The sequence below is a fragment of the Chrysemys picta genome, chromosome 24 (genome assembly GCF_011386835.1).
Source record: "Chrysemys picta bellii isolate R12L10 chromosome 24, ASM1138683v2, whole genome shotgun sequence".
Taxonomy (NCBI): domain Eukaryota; kingdom Metazoa; phylum Chordata; order Testudines; family Emydidae; genus Chrysemys; species Chrysemys picta.
Genome location: NC_088814.1, coordinates 14,535,325 through 14,552,932, shown reverse-complemented (window position 1 = coordinate 14,552,932; position 17,608 = coordinate 14,535,325). Strand labels below are relative to the sequence as shown.

Sequence of the window (17,608 nt, the reverse complement as noted above, 5' to 3'; positions counted from 1 at the left end):
GCTGTGAGATATAAAGGGGCCCCCATGAGTGAGGCCCAGGGAAGACACCCCATCCCCTCCCATCCAGTTGCTGGCAATGAGGAGGGTGTTGCGATTCACACCAGGGAGTTGTCCCTGGACTCTGCTGGGGCTCTATCTCCTGTATCAGCCTCTGGCTAGTACGTGAGTGATGAATGTGAAGACTTCTGCCCCGTCTCTCTGCTGGGAGGAGTGGGGGTGCTTTTTGTTTCCCCTCGCCTTGATGTTTCCTGGCTGCTGTCATGTGATGGGGTGTGGGTGGAACTATGCCGCCTGCCTGCCTCCCACAGCTTCCAAGTGATTGGCCCCTCCCCTGTGAACAGTGGGGTTGTCAGTGGGCAGCAGGGACTGAGTGAGGGGCTCTTGCTCTTTCAGGGGCCAATGGCCTTCGAGGAGGTGGCTGTGTATTTCACCGAGGAAGAGTGGGCTCTGCTGGACCTCGCTCAGAGAGCCCTCTACAGAGACGTCATGCAGGAGAACTATGAGACCGTGACCTCGCTGGGTAAGGATTCCTGTCCCCTTGGTTATTAGAAGGGGAAAGAAGAGTTAAGGTTTACAACACCCCACAATGGAACCTCAACTCTGCCCTGTTTCTGTTTCACTCCAACAGGCCAATGACACATATACTAGCACTTGGCCCTGCCCTGCTACACAACACTTTGGGAACAGAGTACAGGAGCAGTATAGCACAGAGTCCAACATCTTCTCTTTGCTGAGGCAAAGCTTGGGATTAGTCCCAGTGCAGGGAACAGAAGCGAGTTACACTTGGCCTGCACTCAAACACTGAGCCTAGTGCACACAATCCATCACAGACTTTCCAAATGTTACCATTATCCTTGCACTGAGGAGTCCTTCTGAGTCACTGCCTTCACGTACCCTTCGCTGAGCTCTGGAGACCACCGGCATGTGCGCCACCAGAGTGCTGACAATCCTCGTGGGAAGAACACCCCCTTGTGCACCTTTATTGACACATCCTACATCACTCAGCACTGACATGAGGAAGTTTCACATGCACCTGTCTTCAAATCACAGTCACAGCTCTGCCCAGCTGCTCCAGCGATTCCCTCCACTGGTCATGTAACGCTACAGCTGACACAGTGCGCATGGCTGCAGTGCATGGGGCTAAATGCTGGTATTCAAACCTGTAGAACACACACCAACAATGGCCTGTTCTCTGAGTCCTTCCTCCTATTGATTACTGATCAGTACATTTTAAGGTCAGGAGATATTACTAGGTCACCTAGTCTGACCTCCCGTATAATACAGGCCAGACAGTTTCATCCAGTTATCATTGTAGTGAGCTGAATACCATCTGTTTTGATGAAAACATCTTCCAGAAAAGCCTCTGCTGTAGACTTGAAGAGTTCAAGAAAAGGAAAATTTTCCACTTCCCTGGTAGTTGGTTAACCTTTGCATCACTCTTACTGACCTATTCCCAGTGATATTTTCCAGCTCCAGGGTTAGGGGGAAGGAGCAGAATTCAGGTTGCATTGCCAGGGTGGTGTGTAGTTCAGTTCTTCATTTCCTGGTTTTTGGAGGTTTTCACTTTCATCACCATTCACATGCTCAAAGGGCATGAGGCAGCACTGGGCAACCTTAACTCTGCTTTAATGTAGTGTGTGGGCATTTAATTTCCTTGATTTCTTTTTAATGGAGTTTTTGTCACTATACATGTGTCTACATTACAGCTTTTTTCAGTAAGGTATGTCAGGTAAGGATGTGATTTTTCACACCACCAGCCAGCAGAGCAACGCTTGCAAAACTCTTATTAAGCTACCAGTTCAATATTTCCATGTTGATTTTAGAGCACTTCAAAACATTGTTCTTAACACAGACATTTGGGCATCAGGACAAAGTTTACATTCTGAAGGAGTTTCACACGTTGTCAGAAAGCTGTCAGTGAAGGGCTCGGACTCAAATGCATGATGTGGCTCAGGTTCAATGGCCAGAGCATGTCCCCTTGAGCCAGCCAGTTACTGTGACAGCAGATTGCTGGAAACCCCCCAGCTGTTAAAAGACCTTCATGTGCTGACCTGTGAATTTCAGTCTCTTTGACTCGTCATTGGATGATGGTGTGGGGAGGAAGGTTTTGGATTTATTAGGAACTGCGGAACCTTTTGGGAAAGGAGGAGCCTGTACAAGAAGGGTGGGCTCCACGTAAACCAAAATGGAACCAGACTTCTGGCATGTAAAATTAAAATCTCCTCTGATTTTTTTTTTTTTTTCAACTAAGGTCTGGGGGAAAAGACAAGAGTTGTGGAGGATCACAAGGTTCGGATAGAGCCATCCCTTAGGGGAGGATCCCTTAATGGGGATTCTCTATATCCTAGTAAAGTGGAGAGGATAGAAGTTCATAAAGTACAGGTAGTAGCTGAAGAAGGAGTCCTATTCAATTGCATCACATCAAAGCAGATAACTAAATATCGACAAATTGTACAAGTTCTTGTATGCAAATGGAAGAAGGCTAAATGATAAGATGGATGAACTTGAGTGCCTGGTTTTAAATGAAGATATTGATATAGTAGGCATCAATGGGACACGGTAATACCAAGATACAAACTATATAGGAATGACAGAGTAGGTTGTGTTGGCAGGAGAGTGGCACTATATGTGAAAGGAAACAGAGGGTCAAATATACTTTTAAAAAAATCAGTGAATCAAACTGCACCATAGCATAGGCGCCAACTTCTCTTGGCGCCAGTGGGTACTGGACCCCCTCCCGCCCCCGGCCCTGCCCTGACTCCACCCCTGCCCCACCCCCTTTCCAACCCCTTCCCCAAAGTCCCCGCCCCAACTCTGCCCCCTCCCTGCCCCTATTGGACTCCTTCCCTAACTCCCCGCCCCAACCCCGCCTCTTCCCTGGGTGCACCGCGTTCCCGCTCCTCCCCCCTCCCTCCCACAGCTTGTTACGCCACAAAACAGCTGTTTTGCTGCAGCAAGTGCTGGGAGGAGAAGCGGGGATGCAGCGCGCTCAGGGGTGGAGGCAAGGTGAACTGGGGCAGGGCGGGGAGCTTGGCTGCCGGTGGGAACCCACCAATTTTTCCCTGTGGGTGCTCCAGTCCCGGAGCACCCACAGAGTCGGCACCTATGCACCATAGAATCTTTACTGATAGAAATTCCATGCTTGACTAATAAGAGTATAACAGTAGGAATATGCTACTCATCACCTGAGCAAGATGGTGATGGTGACTGTGAAATGCTCAGGCAGATTAGAAATGGTATAAAAATAGAAAACTCAATCATAATTGGGGATTTCTACTATCTCCATAGTTACTGGGAGCATGTCATCTCAGGACGGAATGCAGCGATGAAGCTTTTAGAAACGATCAGTGGCTGCTTATTGGATCAGCTAATCCTGGAACCCACCAGGGGAGAGGCAATTCTTGATTTAGTTCTGAGTGATCCACAGGATCTGTTCCAAGAGGTGAATGCAGCTGAACCACTCGGGAATAGAGATCATAATGTCATTAAATTTAACATCTTTGTGAAGCCCACTACAGTGGCATTTAACTTCAGAAAGGGAACTACAAACAAGTAGGAAAGCTAGTCATATGGAATTAAAAGGAACACTCACAAAATTGAAATGCCTGCAAGCTGCATGGAAACTTGTTAAAAACACCATAATATAGGCTCAAAATAAATGAATAATCTGAATGGGAAAAAACCCCAAATAGTAAGAGGGCCAAGAATATACCACCATGGTTAAACAACCGAGCAAATAAGGCAGTGAGAGGCAAAAAGGCATCTTTTAAAAATGGTAAGGCAAATCCTACTGAGGAAAATAGAAAGGAGCATAAACTGTGGCAAGTACAATGTAAAAGTATAATTGAGCAGGCCAAAAAAAATGTGAAGAGCAACTAGCAAAAGTCACTGAAACAATCACCAATTTGTTTCTGGAAGTACATCAGAAGCAGGAAGCCTGCCAAAGGATCAGTGGGGCCGCTAGGGATTGACATGCTAAACGAGCACGGAAGGCAGTGAAAGCCATTGCAGAGCAGCTTAAATGAATCCTTTGCATCAGTCTTCCCTGCAGAGGATGTGAGGGACTTTCCTACACCGGAACCATTCTTTTTAGGTGGCAAATCTGAGGAAATGTCCCAGAGTGAGGTGTCGATAGAGGCGGTTTTGGAACAAATTGATAATTTAAACATTAATAAGTCAGCTGGGTTACATGGTATTCACCCCACAGTGCTGAAGGAACTCGTATATGAAAAGTGCAGAACTACTGACTGCAGTGTATAACCTACCACTAAAATCAGCCACTGTACAAGATGACTGGGGATAGCTAATGTAATACCAATTTTTTTTAAAAGGGCTCCAGAGGCGATTCTGGCAGTTAGAGGCTGGTAAGTCTAACTTCAGTACCAGGCACGTTAGTTGAAAACTATAGTAAAGAACAGAGTGATGAGACACACAGATGAAAATGATTTGTTGGATAAGAGTCAATGTGGCTTTTGTAAAGAGAAATCATGCCTCACCCATCTATTAGAATTCTCTGAGCGGGTCAACACACGTGGACAAGGGTGATCCAGTGGATATAGTGTACTTGGAATTTCAGAAAGACTTTGACAAAATCCCTCACCAAAGGCTGTTAAGCAAAGTAAGCGGTCCTAGCATAAGAGAGAAGGTCCTCTCGTAGGTCAGTAATTGGTTAAAAGAAAGGAAACAAAAGGTAGGAATAAATGGTCAGTTTTCACAGTAGAGAGAGGTAAAGAGTGGGGTCCCCCAGAGATCTGTACTGGGGCCACTCTTGGTCAACATATTCATAAATGAACTGGAAACTGGGAGATGGCAAAGTTTGCAAATGATGTAAAATTAGTAAAGATAGTTAAGTCAAAAGCAGACTGTAAAGAGTTACAAAGGGTTCTCAAAAAATTGGGTGATTGAATTTCATCTGCCATTTTGTTGCCCAGTTTTGATAAATGCAAAGTAATGCGTATTAGAAAACAATCCCTATAGATACAAAATGTTGGTGTCTAAATTAGCTGTTACCACTCAACAAAGACATCTTGGTGTCGTTGTCGATAGTTCTCTGAAAACATCCACTCAATCTGCAGTGACAGTCAAAAAAGCTAACCAAATGTTAGGAACCATTTGGGAAGTGGTAGGTAATAAGGCAGAAAATATCATAATACCACTATATAAATCCCTGGTATGCCCCACCTTAAATACTATGTGCAGTTCTGGTCACCCCATCTCAAAAAAGGATATATTAAATTTGGAAAAGGTGAAGAGAAGGACAACAAAAATGATGAGGGTTATGGAAAAGCTTCCCTATGAGGAGAGATGAAAAAGACTGGGAGGGTTCAGCTTGGAAAAGAGATGACTAAGGGGGTAGAGGTCTATAAAATTATGATTGGTGTGGAGAAAGTGGATAAGGAAGTGTTATTTACCCCTTCACATAACAGAAGAACCAGGGGTCATGTGATGAAATTAATAGGCAGCAGATTTATAACAAACAAAAGGAAGTATTCTTCACACAATGCACAGTCATCCTGTGGAACTCGTTGCCAGGGATGTTGTGAAGGCTGTAATTATAACCGGGTTAAAAAAGAGATAAATTCATGGAGGATAGGTCCATCAACTGCTACTAGCCAAGATGGTCAGAGATGCAACCCCATGCTCTGGGTGGCCCTAGGCCTCTAACTGCCACGTGCTGTGAGTGGATGACAGGAGATGGATCACTCGATTAGCTCCTTCTGTTCATTCTAGGGTGACCAGATGTCCCGATTTTATAGGGACAGTCCCGATATTCAGGGCTTTTTCTTATATAGGGACCTATTGTCCCCCACCCCTGTCCTGATTTTTCTCACTTACTATCTAGTCACCCTTGTTCATTCCCTCTGAAGCGTCTGGCATTGGCTCCTACCAGAAGACAGGATACTGCACTAGATGGACCATTGTTCTGACCCAATATGTTCAGATCAGCAAAAGCCAAACTGATGATAAGTTCCAAGCACTATAGTTATTAACTTGTTTGGTGCTGCTTCCCCAAACAGGCAGTGTGCACCATACCCCAGCTGAGGTAGATGCCAAGTGACTAGCAGCCAGGGGATAATCAGAACCACAGTTATCAGAATGTTATCAGAGCAAGGTGATTTTGGTCAAAAGCTCGTTTTTGGAGCGCTGTAGCTCAGGAACCTCTGGAGTAATTAACCCCATCTTTGGACCACTAACCCTGTCCTGCACGCACATGATGAGGAGTGTATTTCAGGACAGTGTGAGTAAGCATGTAAATTTTAGAGAAATGAGAATAGTTGGCCTTTAAACAGAAAGTAATGCTGAACCTTAAATCTAGTGCAGCTGGTGGTCTGCTATGATAACTTTGTAAATGCATGGAGAATGTGGCAATCAGGTGCACCCATCTGTGGATAGGAGACAGTGTGAGGGTCTCATTTAGGAGTCCTTGAGACAAGGGAGAGGAGGAGGAGGGGAGAAGATGATGGGGAGCTGGTGTTCGTGGGGTGACACATAGGCGGGAGGGCTGAGAGCAGAGGGGACGAAGGAGAGGGGGGTGTGGAGGACTAGGATTAGAGGGAATCAGGGATGTTTGGGTACAATGGAAGGAGGAGGATGGAGGGCATCAGGGAGAGGAGCTCCCGTGAGCTGGTAATGGTGTGAGCTGGGCGAGTGGGAGACTAGGAATGGGGAAAAGGGGGTGGAGGGCCCAGCAGTGGTGCTGTTGTTGAGGGAGGGTTGGGTAGGTGATGTGGGTTAGCTGGGCAAGGGGAACACTGAGGTTAGAGGGACAGGGGGAGTGATGGGGTTGGAGAATGGTTAGTCTAGGAAGTAGGAGGGTCTGGTGGGGGAAGGAAGGGAAAGTTTCAGAGAGTCAGAGATTGTAGCACTTCACTGAGGCTGCTTTTGCTAAAGTCTCTAATGACCTGTCCCTTGGCAAAGCTCAGCGCTAGTACTTCCTCCTCCTTCTCCTCGACCTGTCAGCTGTCTGACACCACTGACCGTGGTCATCTTCTGGAAATCTGATCTTTTTTCCTCCCCTGCTTCTCCTCCTACTTCTCTAATCTCTCCTTCAGTGTGTCCTTGGACAATCCTTCTCATCCCCACTCCAGCCTTCTACAGGCCTTACACAAGCTCTGTCCTTGGTCAGCTTCTCTTCTTCCTCTGTACCTTATCTCTGGTAATCTCAACCACAAACACAAATTCGGCACTGTCTCTATGCTGGCAACTCACAGATCTAACATTCTGCTCCAAACCTGTCTTTCTCCCCAAACTGAAATCTCAGCCTGTCTCTCGGACATTTCCTCAGAGATGTCTGGCTATCAGCTCAAGTTCAAAAGCTAAAATGGCCAGAACACAGTTCTTAATATTCTCCCAAGCCACCCCCACCTCCTTTCTGTATCACTGCAGACACCACCACCATCCTTTCTGTCACTCACGTCTGTGCACTGCGCATAGGCTGCAACACAGGGCTTTCTCAAGGGCCTCACATTCAGCTGATTTCTACATCTTGAATTTTCTTTCTGCAATCATGTCCCTAAGATGCAGCCTTTCCTGTCCATCCACAAAGCTAAGACTCTAGTCTGGGCTTTCATAGTCTCCTGTCTCAGTTCCTGCAACATTCTCTTCTCTCCCTTGACAAATGCATCATGCCCTGCTCATATCCATTGAGAATTCAACATCCACAAAGCTAACTCACTCTCCTCAAATCTTAATCATGTAAGAAAGTTCTACCAATCCCAAAGGACCAGTCACCTTACCTCCCAGGTTAATGAATATTTCAGATCTTACCCAAATACACACTTACAGCCAATTCTTATGAAGTAAACTAAAATGTATTTAAAAAGAAAAGAGACTATTGGTTAAAAGATCAGTATACACAAAGACATGAGATCAGTTTCATAGAGATGATGAGCTCTGTAGTTGCAAAGAGTTCTTTTAGAATTAGTCCATAGGTTATAATTCAATGTTCATATCCAGGGTGATCCAGGTAAGACTGGAGATCTCAGTCTTACGACTGAAGCTTCCCCTGCATAAAGCATCAAGCAGATCTGAGATGAAAGGATCAGGTCCCAAGAGTTTTTATACAGTTTTCTGGCAGTCTCTTGACCATACGGTCCTGGGTGAACAATAGGCTTTTGAAGTAACATTCTATTTCCTAAACATCACTGGTAACTAACTACATGGATTAACATAAGGTAATTTATCAAACTTTAAAGAGACATGCAGATAATGACATTATTTCACTCAAGATTCATCTAAATGTTTGATCTCTGAATCTATAGCTATAGTAATAGAATGGCTGCTCTGCTCTGTCCAATGTTGATAACAGTCAGCTGCATGTATGTGTTCCCTCTGTGTGCTGCCCCAGATCTGCGCAGATCGCTGACACGGCAGACCCCGAGAGAACCCCCAATGACCACAGACACTGATAAGGTATGAAGGCACCCAGCCAGGTTTATTGCCAAACAAAACAGTCTCTAGCTCCCCAAATCAGATGTCTACAGTTCTGCTAGTACATATGTGCTCCCTGCCAATGGACTGGCTCAGTCGGGGCGGGATTTACCACTGCCCCCTAGGCCAGACCAAGACATCCATTCAGGGACGCATTCTTATACACAGGTACAAACAAGTTACACATCACTCCTGACACATTGAAATACAACCCCTCTGCGTGTTAGGGTGCTGCCTCTCTCCTGGTACATGTGGGTTCAAACAAACAAGTCTATCCATCACGTTATCCTTTTGACCCTGTCTTTAGGATGGGTCAGCCTGTTCCTTATTATCTCTGTGGAATGGGTTCATCCCAGAATGTTCCGGTGCCATCCTGGCACATGTTTATATTACTACTTTTAGGTATGTGTGTACGTGCAATTAGCAGGCGCCTTCTTGCCAACTTCTGTGAGCCGGGCCTGCCTCTGGCTCACAGCTTAACTTTGTTAGCAAAGTCTTGACCATTATTTAGTTCAGGCCTCTGATACAAGGGTTTGTTTCAGGGCCTCATCTTACTACAATAAGTAAACCCATACAATTAGTGTCACCTCTAATTCTCTAACAATACAGGTTTGCATTTCAAAGTTCTAGCCTATCTAACATGGAATGGCCCTAATGACTATTTATATACTTTTCGAACATGTCTGTAAAGGCTGAATCTGGGTCAGTTAGCCTGCGAGCTGCTTAACCCTTGCTGGCCATGTGTCACAATAGGCCTATCTCCATTTATATGGATACACGAATCAAGAACTGTCCACATATGAATGAAGCAGACTGGATAATGGAAAGCTCCGACTGGGCATTAACATGTAATGACTGGGATCCAAGGGAAGAAGAACATGGGAATACAACTGCACTGCACTTTGGGACACAGGAACTAGGATACAAACCAACAGGGCTTTAAGTTTGCTGCTATCCAGGGCAAAAAGACTGAGACAAGGAGACAGAGAGAGAGAGATGAAATCGAGGAGGCTTTGGAAAAGCTGGGCAGAGGACTCTGCCAAAATGAATATAGAGTTCAGTTTTGCTTTACTGGACTAACCAAGAGATCTGTATGTCCTGTGTTCCAGTTGCCTAAGCAATGCGGTCTTGTTCTGAAAAGGCTGCCTTGGGTTGCTGCAAATACCTATTGGCTGCAACACCCCAGAAGAGATGGTGTTTACAAGCAGTTTGAAATCATTTGGACTGACTGAAGTGCCATCATGATACAAAGGGGTGCTGCCTCCAGCAAGGCCTGTTTCAGAGTACAGACAATCCCCAACTTACTCAAGCGTTCCGTTCCGGAACGCCTTGCATAACTCAAATTTTGCGTAAGTTGGAAACGTATCTCCGACCATTATGTAAAAAACAAAAACCCTCCTATTTCTATCTTACAGAACTTTTTCTGTAAGTGCGGATTTGTGTAGGCCGAGTCTTGCATAACCCGGGGAGCGTCTGTAGTGGAGCTGTGGGGATCACGCTACAAAAGGCAAAGCCTTGGAAGTAGCACATTATGGTTATGACTGTACTGATGCTGGGAGACATCCTCTCAGCCTGAATCCACAGACTAGCGCTAGCAGCCGTGGTAGGGGGACCTGGGCCCATCCGACTCCACTGCGTCCCGACCCAGAGTCCTAACAGTGGCAGCATGGTCCGCCACTGGGCTAGTGTGGAATCCAATCGCAACATGCTGACCTTACATGGGTGGGAGATACCACTCACTCTACCTCCATGGGTCACTTCCTACTGGGTTTCCTGAAGCTGCAGTCCATATGACATTGGGGTCTCTGGGCTCCTCAGCACAGGTAACTCCCTCGGACTTCTACTCCAGCCGGTCAGCTGTAGGCAGCACATCTCCGGTCTGTGTCTCAGAATCTCTGGCTCCTGCAGACAAAGGGCTGTAACAGCTCCTGGGCTGGAGCCTCCACCAGGCATTGTCCTTCCTTGGCTGTCAGTGCAGACTGAGCTGGGCTGCTGTCCTTTATAGAAGCACAGCAGTTGGAGCATGCCGAGCATAGTGTGAGGGGCAGGACTTCCTCTCCCATAATGTGGGATTAATCCTTTCCTGCCTAATGCATGGTATGCACACCCTGTCATAGGGGTCCAGTAGTCTGGAAAGCTTGAGAGCCACTGGTATAGAGGAGTCTAGCTTATTCAGGAAAGCAGAAGCAGGGTGAAAAGGGAGGAGGTGCTGCATTATATGTTAAAAATATATATGCTTGTTCTCAGGTCCAGAAAAGGGTGGGAAGCAGACCAGCTGAGGTTCTCTAGGTAAAGATAACAGAAATAAAAAATAGGGGTGACCCCATGGTTGGGGTCTACTATAAATCATGAAATCAGGAAGAGAAGGTGGATGAGGTATTTCTAGAGCAAGTAACAGAAATAGCCAAAACACAAGACCGGGTAGTCATAACAGACTTGAACTACCCCAATATCTGTTGGGAAAATAATACAGCAAAACACAAAATTTCCAGTAAGTTCTTGGAGTTACTGGGGACAACCTTTTTGTTCAAGAGAGTGGCAGAAGTAACCAGGGGGACAGCTATTTCAGACTTCTATATGGTGAGAAGGGAGGAATTGGCAGGAAATCTGAAGGTGGAAGGCAATTTGGGTGAAAGTGAACATGCAATCATAGATTTTGTGATTCTAAGGAAAGAAAGGAGTGAGAGCAGCAGAATAAGGACTTCTAAAGAACAGACTTGAACAAACTAAGAGAACTGGTAGGTACAGTCTTATGGGAAGAAACTCTAAGGGAAAAATGAGTTCAGGAGAGCTGGCACTTTGTCAAGGAGATAATATCAAAGGCATAACTGCAAACTAAGGTGTTGTGAAGGAAAGAAAGGAAGAATAGTAAGAGACCAAAATAGCACCACAGGAGCTCTTGAATGACCTGAAAATCAAATTTTGAATCCTACAAAAAATGGAAACATCGACAAATTGCAGTGGAGGAGTATAGAAGGAGAGCACAAGCTTGTAGGGACAAAATCAGAAAGGCTAATTCAGTCCAGGAGCCTAAAGCACAAATGAAATACACCGACTGTTGTATATATGTTAAGGGAATTCTTAAGAGTACAGTGGTCAATTGATCTTTGTCCACTGAAGTTAGTAGAATAAGTAATCATAGTAATTAGGTCTGTGAAGCAATTAAAAAAAATAATTGCGATTAAAAAAATTGCAATTAATCACATGATTAATCATGCTGTTAATAATAGAATACAGTGCTATTTATTTAAATATTTTTGAACGTTTTCTACGTTTTCAAATATATTGAATTCAATTACAACACAGAATACGAAGTGTAAAGTGCTCACTTTATATTTATTTTTATTACAAATATTTGCACTGTAAAATACAAAGAAATAGTATTTTTCAATTCACCTAATAATTGACTGTAGTGCAATCTCTTTATCATAAAAGTTGAACTCACAAATGTCTGCATGTGACAGGTGAGCAGCAGGCAATGGTTTTTCTTGAGAGTGCAGCTTCCGTAGGTTTGGTGTGGAGGAGAGAAGTTGCCTTCCCCTCCCCTCAAGGATTTCCTATGTATCCACCTTAACTTGTATAGGGCCTGGTCTACACTATGAGTTTAGGTCGAATTTAGCAGCGTTAAATCGAATTAAGCCTGGACACGTCCACACGACGAAGCCCTTTTTTTCAACTTAAAGGGCCCTTTAAACCGGTTTCTTTACTCCACCTCCGACGAGAGGATTAGCGCTAAAATCAGCCTTTGCGGGTCGGATTTGGGGTAGTGTGGACGGAATTCGACGTTATTGGCCTCCGGGAGCTATCCCACAGTGCTTCATTGTGACCGCTCTGGACAGCACTCTCAACTCAGATGCACTGACCAGGTAGACAGGAAAAGCCCTGCAAACTTTTGAATTTCATTTCCTGTTTGCCCAGCGTGGAGAGCACAGGTGACCACGCAGAGCTCATCAGCACAGGTAACCATGATGGAGTCCCAGGATCGCAAAAGAGCTCCAGCATGGACAGAACGGGAGGTACGGGATCTGCTCGCTATATGGGGAGACTAATCAGTGCTAGCTGAACTCCGTAGCAGTAAAAGAAATGGCAAAATATTAGAAAAGGTCTCCAAGGCCATGAAGGACCGAGGCCATAACAGGGATGCACAGCAGTGCCGTGTGAAAATTAAGGAGCTAAGGCAAGCTTACCACAAAGCCAGAGAGGCAAACGGAAGGTCTGGGGCAGAGCCGCAGACATGCCGCTTCTACGCGGAGCTGCATGCCATGCTAGGGGGTGCAGCCACCACTACCCCAACCCTGTGCTTTGACTCCATCAATGGAGAATCACGTAACAGGGAAGCGGGTTCGGGGTACAAGGAAGATGATGATGAAGACAATGAAGATAGCTCACAGCAAGGAAGTGGAGAAACCGGTTTCCCCAACAGCCAGGATATGTTTATCACCCTGGACCTGGAACCAGTAACCCCCGAATTCACCCAAGGCGTGCTCCCAGACCCTGAGGGCACACAAGGGACCTCTGGGGAGTGTACCTTTGTAAATATTACACATGGTTTAAAAGCAAGCGTGTTTAATGATTAATTTGCCCTGGCAATCGCGGCCAGTACAGCTACTGGAAAAGTCTGTTAACGTGTATGGGGATGGAGTGGAAATCCTCCAGGGACATCTCCAGAAAGCTCTCCTTCATGTACTCCCAAAGCCTTTGCAAAAGGTTTCTGGGGAGGGCTGCCTTATCCCGTCCGCCATAGTAGAACACTTTACCACGCCAGGCCAATAGCACGTAGTCTGGAATCATTGCATAACAAAGCATGGCAGCGTATGGTCCCGGTGTTTGCTGGCATGCAGACAACATCCATTCCTTATCGCTCTTTGTTATCCTCAGGAGAGTGATATCATTCACGGTCACCTGGTTGAAATGGGGTGATTTTATTAAGGGGACATTCAGAGGTGCCCGTTCCTGCTCGGCTGAACAGAAATGTTCCCCGCTGTTAGCCACGCGGTGGGGGTTTGTGTGTGAAGTGATCATCCCAGAAAATTGGGTGTGTGTGTGGGGGGGGTACTTGGGTTTGTGCTGCATGTTAACCCGGAAACCGCAGCCCCTCCTTTTACATTGCAAACCCATTTTAAATGGCCAACCCAACGGGTGCTTGGTATGGGAAATGAGGGCACTACTGTTTGAAACCATTCCCACATGTTAAGAAGGTTAAAAAAGCCAAAAGACTGTGGCTTACCATGGCTGCCTGCAAGCCGAAATCTGTTGCCTGGCACTGTGTGAGTGATCTCTCACACCAAACCGGCAGGCCCTCAATATAAGAGGAAAAATGCGACCTTGTAACGAAAGCACATGTGCTGTGTAATGTGAACAGCAAAATTTAACGTGAAAGAGTGTACCCATTGTTCTCTAAAATGTGTCTTTTTTTAACCACCTCTCCCTTCTCCTCCACCAGCTGCAAATGTTTCTCCTTCGCAGAGGCTAGTGAAGATTAGAAGGAGAAAACGGTGGACTCGGGATTATATGTTCTCAGAGCTCCAGATGTCCTCCCACGCTGACAGAGCACAGCAGAATGTGTGGAGGCAGTCAATGTCAGAGTGCAAAAAAGCACAATATGAACGAGAGGAGAGGTGGCGGGCTGAATCGCGGGATGAACAGAGCAAGTGGCGGGCTGAAGATGATAGGTGGCATCAGCTTGCAGACAGAAGGCAAGAGTCGACGCTCTGGCTGCTGGAGCATCAAACTGATATGCTCCAGCATATGGTTGAGCTGCAGGAAAGGCAGCAGGAGCAGAGACCGCCGCTACAGCCCCTGTGTAACCAACAGCCCTCCTCCCCAAGTTCCATAGCCTCCTCACCCAGACGCCCAAGAACACAGTGGGGGGAGCCTCTGGCCACCCAGTCACTCCACCCCAGATAATTGCCCGAGCATTAGAAGGCTGGCCTTCAATAAGTGTTAAAGTTTTAAAGTTTGAAACTGCAGTGTGTCCTTTTCCTTCCCTCCTCCCCCAACCCTCCCGGGCTACCTTGGCAATTATCCCCCTAGATGTGTGATAAATTAATAAAGAATGCATGAATGTGAAGTAACAATGACTTTATTCCCTCTGCAAGCGGTGCTCGAAGGGGGGAGGGGAGGGTGGTTAGTTTACAGGGAAGTAGAGTGAACCGGGGGGGGGAGGGGGCAGAGGGTTCATCAAGGAGAAACAAACAGAAGTTTCACACCGTAGCCTGGCCAGTCACAAAACTCGTTTTCAAAGCTTCTCTGATGCGCACCGCACCCTGCTGTACTCTTCTAACCGCCCTGGTGTCTGGCTGCGCATAATCAGCGGCCAGGCGATTTGCCTCAACCTCCCACCCCGCCATAAATGTCTCCCCCTTACTCTCACAGATATTGTGGAGCGCACAGCAAGCAGCAATAACAATGGGGATATTGGCTTTGCTGAGGTCTATCCAAGTCAATAAACTGTGCCAGTGGGCTTTTAAACGTCCAAAAGCACATTCTACCACCATTCGGCACTTGCTCAGCCTGTAGTTGAACAGGTCCTGACTACTGTCCAGGCTGCCATGGCATTAAGGGGTAGGCTGGGTCCCCAAGGATAACTATAGGCATTTCAACATCCCCAACGGTTATTTTCTGGTCCGGGAAGAAAGTCCCTTCCTCCAGCTTTTGAAACAGACCAGAGTGCCTGAAGACGCGAGCATCATGTACCTTTCCCGGCCATCCCACGTTGATGTTAGTGAAACGTCCCTTGTGATCCACCAGGGCTTGCAGCAGCATTGAAAAGTACCCCTTGCGGTTTATGTACTTGGTGGCTTGGTGCTCCGGTGACAAGATAGGGATATGGGTTCCGTCTATCGCCCCACCAAAGTTTGGGAATCCCATTGCAGCAAAGCCATCCACTATGACCTGCACGTTTCCCAGAGTCACTACCCTTTATATCAGCAGGTCTTTGATTGCGTTGGGTACTTGGATCACAGCAGCCCCCACAGTAGATTTGCCCACTCCAAATTGATTCCCGACTGACCGGTAGCTGTCTGGCGTTGCAAACTTCCACAGGGCTATCGCCACTCGCTTCTCAACTGTGAGGACTGCTCTCATCTTGGTATTCTGGCACTTCAGGGCAGAGAAAAGCAAGTCACAAAGTTCCATGAAAGTGCCCTTATGCTTGCGAAAGTTTTGCAGCCACTGGGAATCGTCCCACACCTGCAACACGATGCGGTCCCACCAGTCTGTGCTTGTTTCCTGGGCCCAGAATCAGCGTTCCATGGCATGAACCTGCCCCAGTAACACCATGATTTGCACTTTGCTGGGGTCTGTACTTTGTGAGAGGTCTATGTCCATGTCAATTTCCTCATCACTCTCGTCGCCACGCTGCAATCGCCTCCTCACCTGGTTTTGCTTTGGCATGTCCTGGCTCTGCATATACTCCAGGACAATGTGCGTGGTGTTCATAGTGCTCATAATTGCCGCGGTGATCTGAGTGGGCTCCATGATCCCAGTGCAATGGCATCTGGGCTGAAAAAAGGCGCGAAACTATTGTCTGACGGAGGGAGGGAGGGAGGGAGAGAGGGGCGAGTGACGACATGGCTTACAGGTACAGGGAATTAAAATCAACAAAGGTGGCTGTGCATCAGGGAGAAACACAAACAACTGTCACACAGAATGGCCCCCCCAGAGATTGAACTCAAAACCCTGGGTTTAGCAGGCCGTTGATTTCACAGAGGGAGGGGGAAGCAAATGAATACAGAACAAATCTGGTCCATCTATTTTTTACCTCTTAAGCTGACAGCAGACAGTGCAGCATGACTGATAGCCATCGGCATCTTCTGGGTGCTTGGCAGAAGATGCTGTACTATGACTGCTAGCCATCATTGTCAAGACGGTTCAATAGGACTGCCAGCAGGACTGAGTCTCCAGGAGCCAAAACATGTCTGCCCAGGTGCCTCTGATTGAACTCACTGAGGAATATGACAGTGACGGATATCAATCGTAATACACCATCTACTGCCAAAAGGCAAGGAGCTGTGTAGCAATGCAGCCCCACGTCTGCCAGCACCCAGATAGCCAATGACAGCTACCAGTCATACTGCACCGTCTACTGCCAAAAGGCAATTAGCTGCTGCTGTGTAGCAATGCAGTACCACGTCTGCCGGCACCCAGAGGACATATGGAGATGGTGAGCTGAGCTGAGCTGAGCAGGCTCCATGCTTGCCGTGGTATGTTGTCTGCACAGGTAACCCAGGTAAAAAGGCACGAATCGATTGTCTGACGTTGCTCTGATGGAGGGAGAGGGGCCTGATGACATGTACCCAATGGGCGGCAGAGACTGTGGGAACTGTGGGATAGCTACCCACAGTGCAACGCTCCGGAAGTCGACACTAGCCTTGGTACTGTGGACGCGGTCTGCCGACTTAATGCACTTAGAGCATTTTATATGGGGACACACACAATCGACTGTATAAAACCGATTTCTATAAAACTGGCTTCTATAAATTTGACCTAATTTCGTAGTGTAGACATACCCTAGGACATTATTTCAAAGGGTCCTTTGAAGCTCATAATACTTCCTAGGGTTTATGTTAGCCAGGTCTTCTGCCCGGAGATGTTACAGACCATCCCGCAGTAATAAGTGCGCACACATATTTTTAATGCAATGAACTCCTAAGATACTGAAATGTATTCAGTAAGGTTTGACTTAATTTGGTAAGGATGGTCCAGGATATTGCAGGAAATTGCCATCCATGTCACACCCGTGTCTGTGTGTATCCATCTGTCCCTTGTTTTATTCCTAGATTGTCAGATCTTTGGGGCAGAGACAGTTTTTGTTCTGTGTTTGTAGAATGTCCATCAGAATGGGATCCTGGTCCATGACTAGCGCTACTAGGTGCTACAGTAATAGAAATAACAATGGGGAGGTTCTGGGCAGTGGGAGGGAGGGTGTTAGAAAGCTAGGCATGGGAAGGTTTGGGGCAAAGCACTCCTGTGAGCTTGGAGGGCTGAGAGCAGTGGTAAGGGGCTGGGATGCCATGGAACAGCTGCTATATGGAGTTAGGATGCTGTGGAGGGCTGGAAGAACTGGAACTCAAGGATCTGGATGGGTTGGTGCTGGTTAGAGAAAAGGGAGCATGGGTGCTGGGTAGCGGGTGCCCCAGGAAATAGGGATGCTAGCAATGGGAGGGAGCAAAGGGAC

General features: G+C 46.8%; 2 protein-coding genes across 5 annotated transcripts in view; both read left to right on the top strand.

The window, feature by feature from the left end:
- Positions 1 to 17,608, top strand: part of LOC135977343 (uncharacterized) — a 371,747-nt gene that overhangs the window by 255,014 nt on the left and 99,125 nt on the right. The window lies entirely within an intron of this gene.
- LOC112061095 (zinc finger protein 436) overlaps positions 1 to 17,608 on the top strand; it is a 37,354-nt gene that overhangs the window by 12,149 nt on the left and 7,597 nt on the right. For 3 of the 4 annotated variants that reach the window (XM_065577801.1, XM_065577800.1, XM_065577799.1), the window contains exon 2: positions 394 to 520. In XM_065577801.1, coding sequence (XP_065433873.1) covers positions 400 to 520 — 121 coding nt within the window. In that variant the 5' untranslated portion in view covers positions 394 to 399. Of the gene's footprint in view, positions 1 to 388; positions 521 to 13,873; positions 14,508 to 17,608 lie in introns of those variants that run through there. The other variant, XR_010594798.1, reaches the window with a different exon arrangement.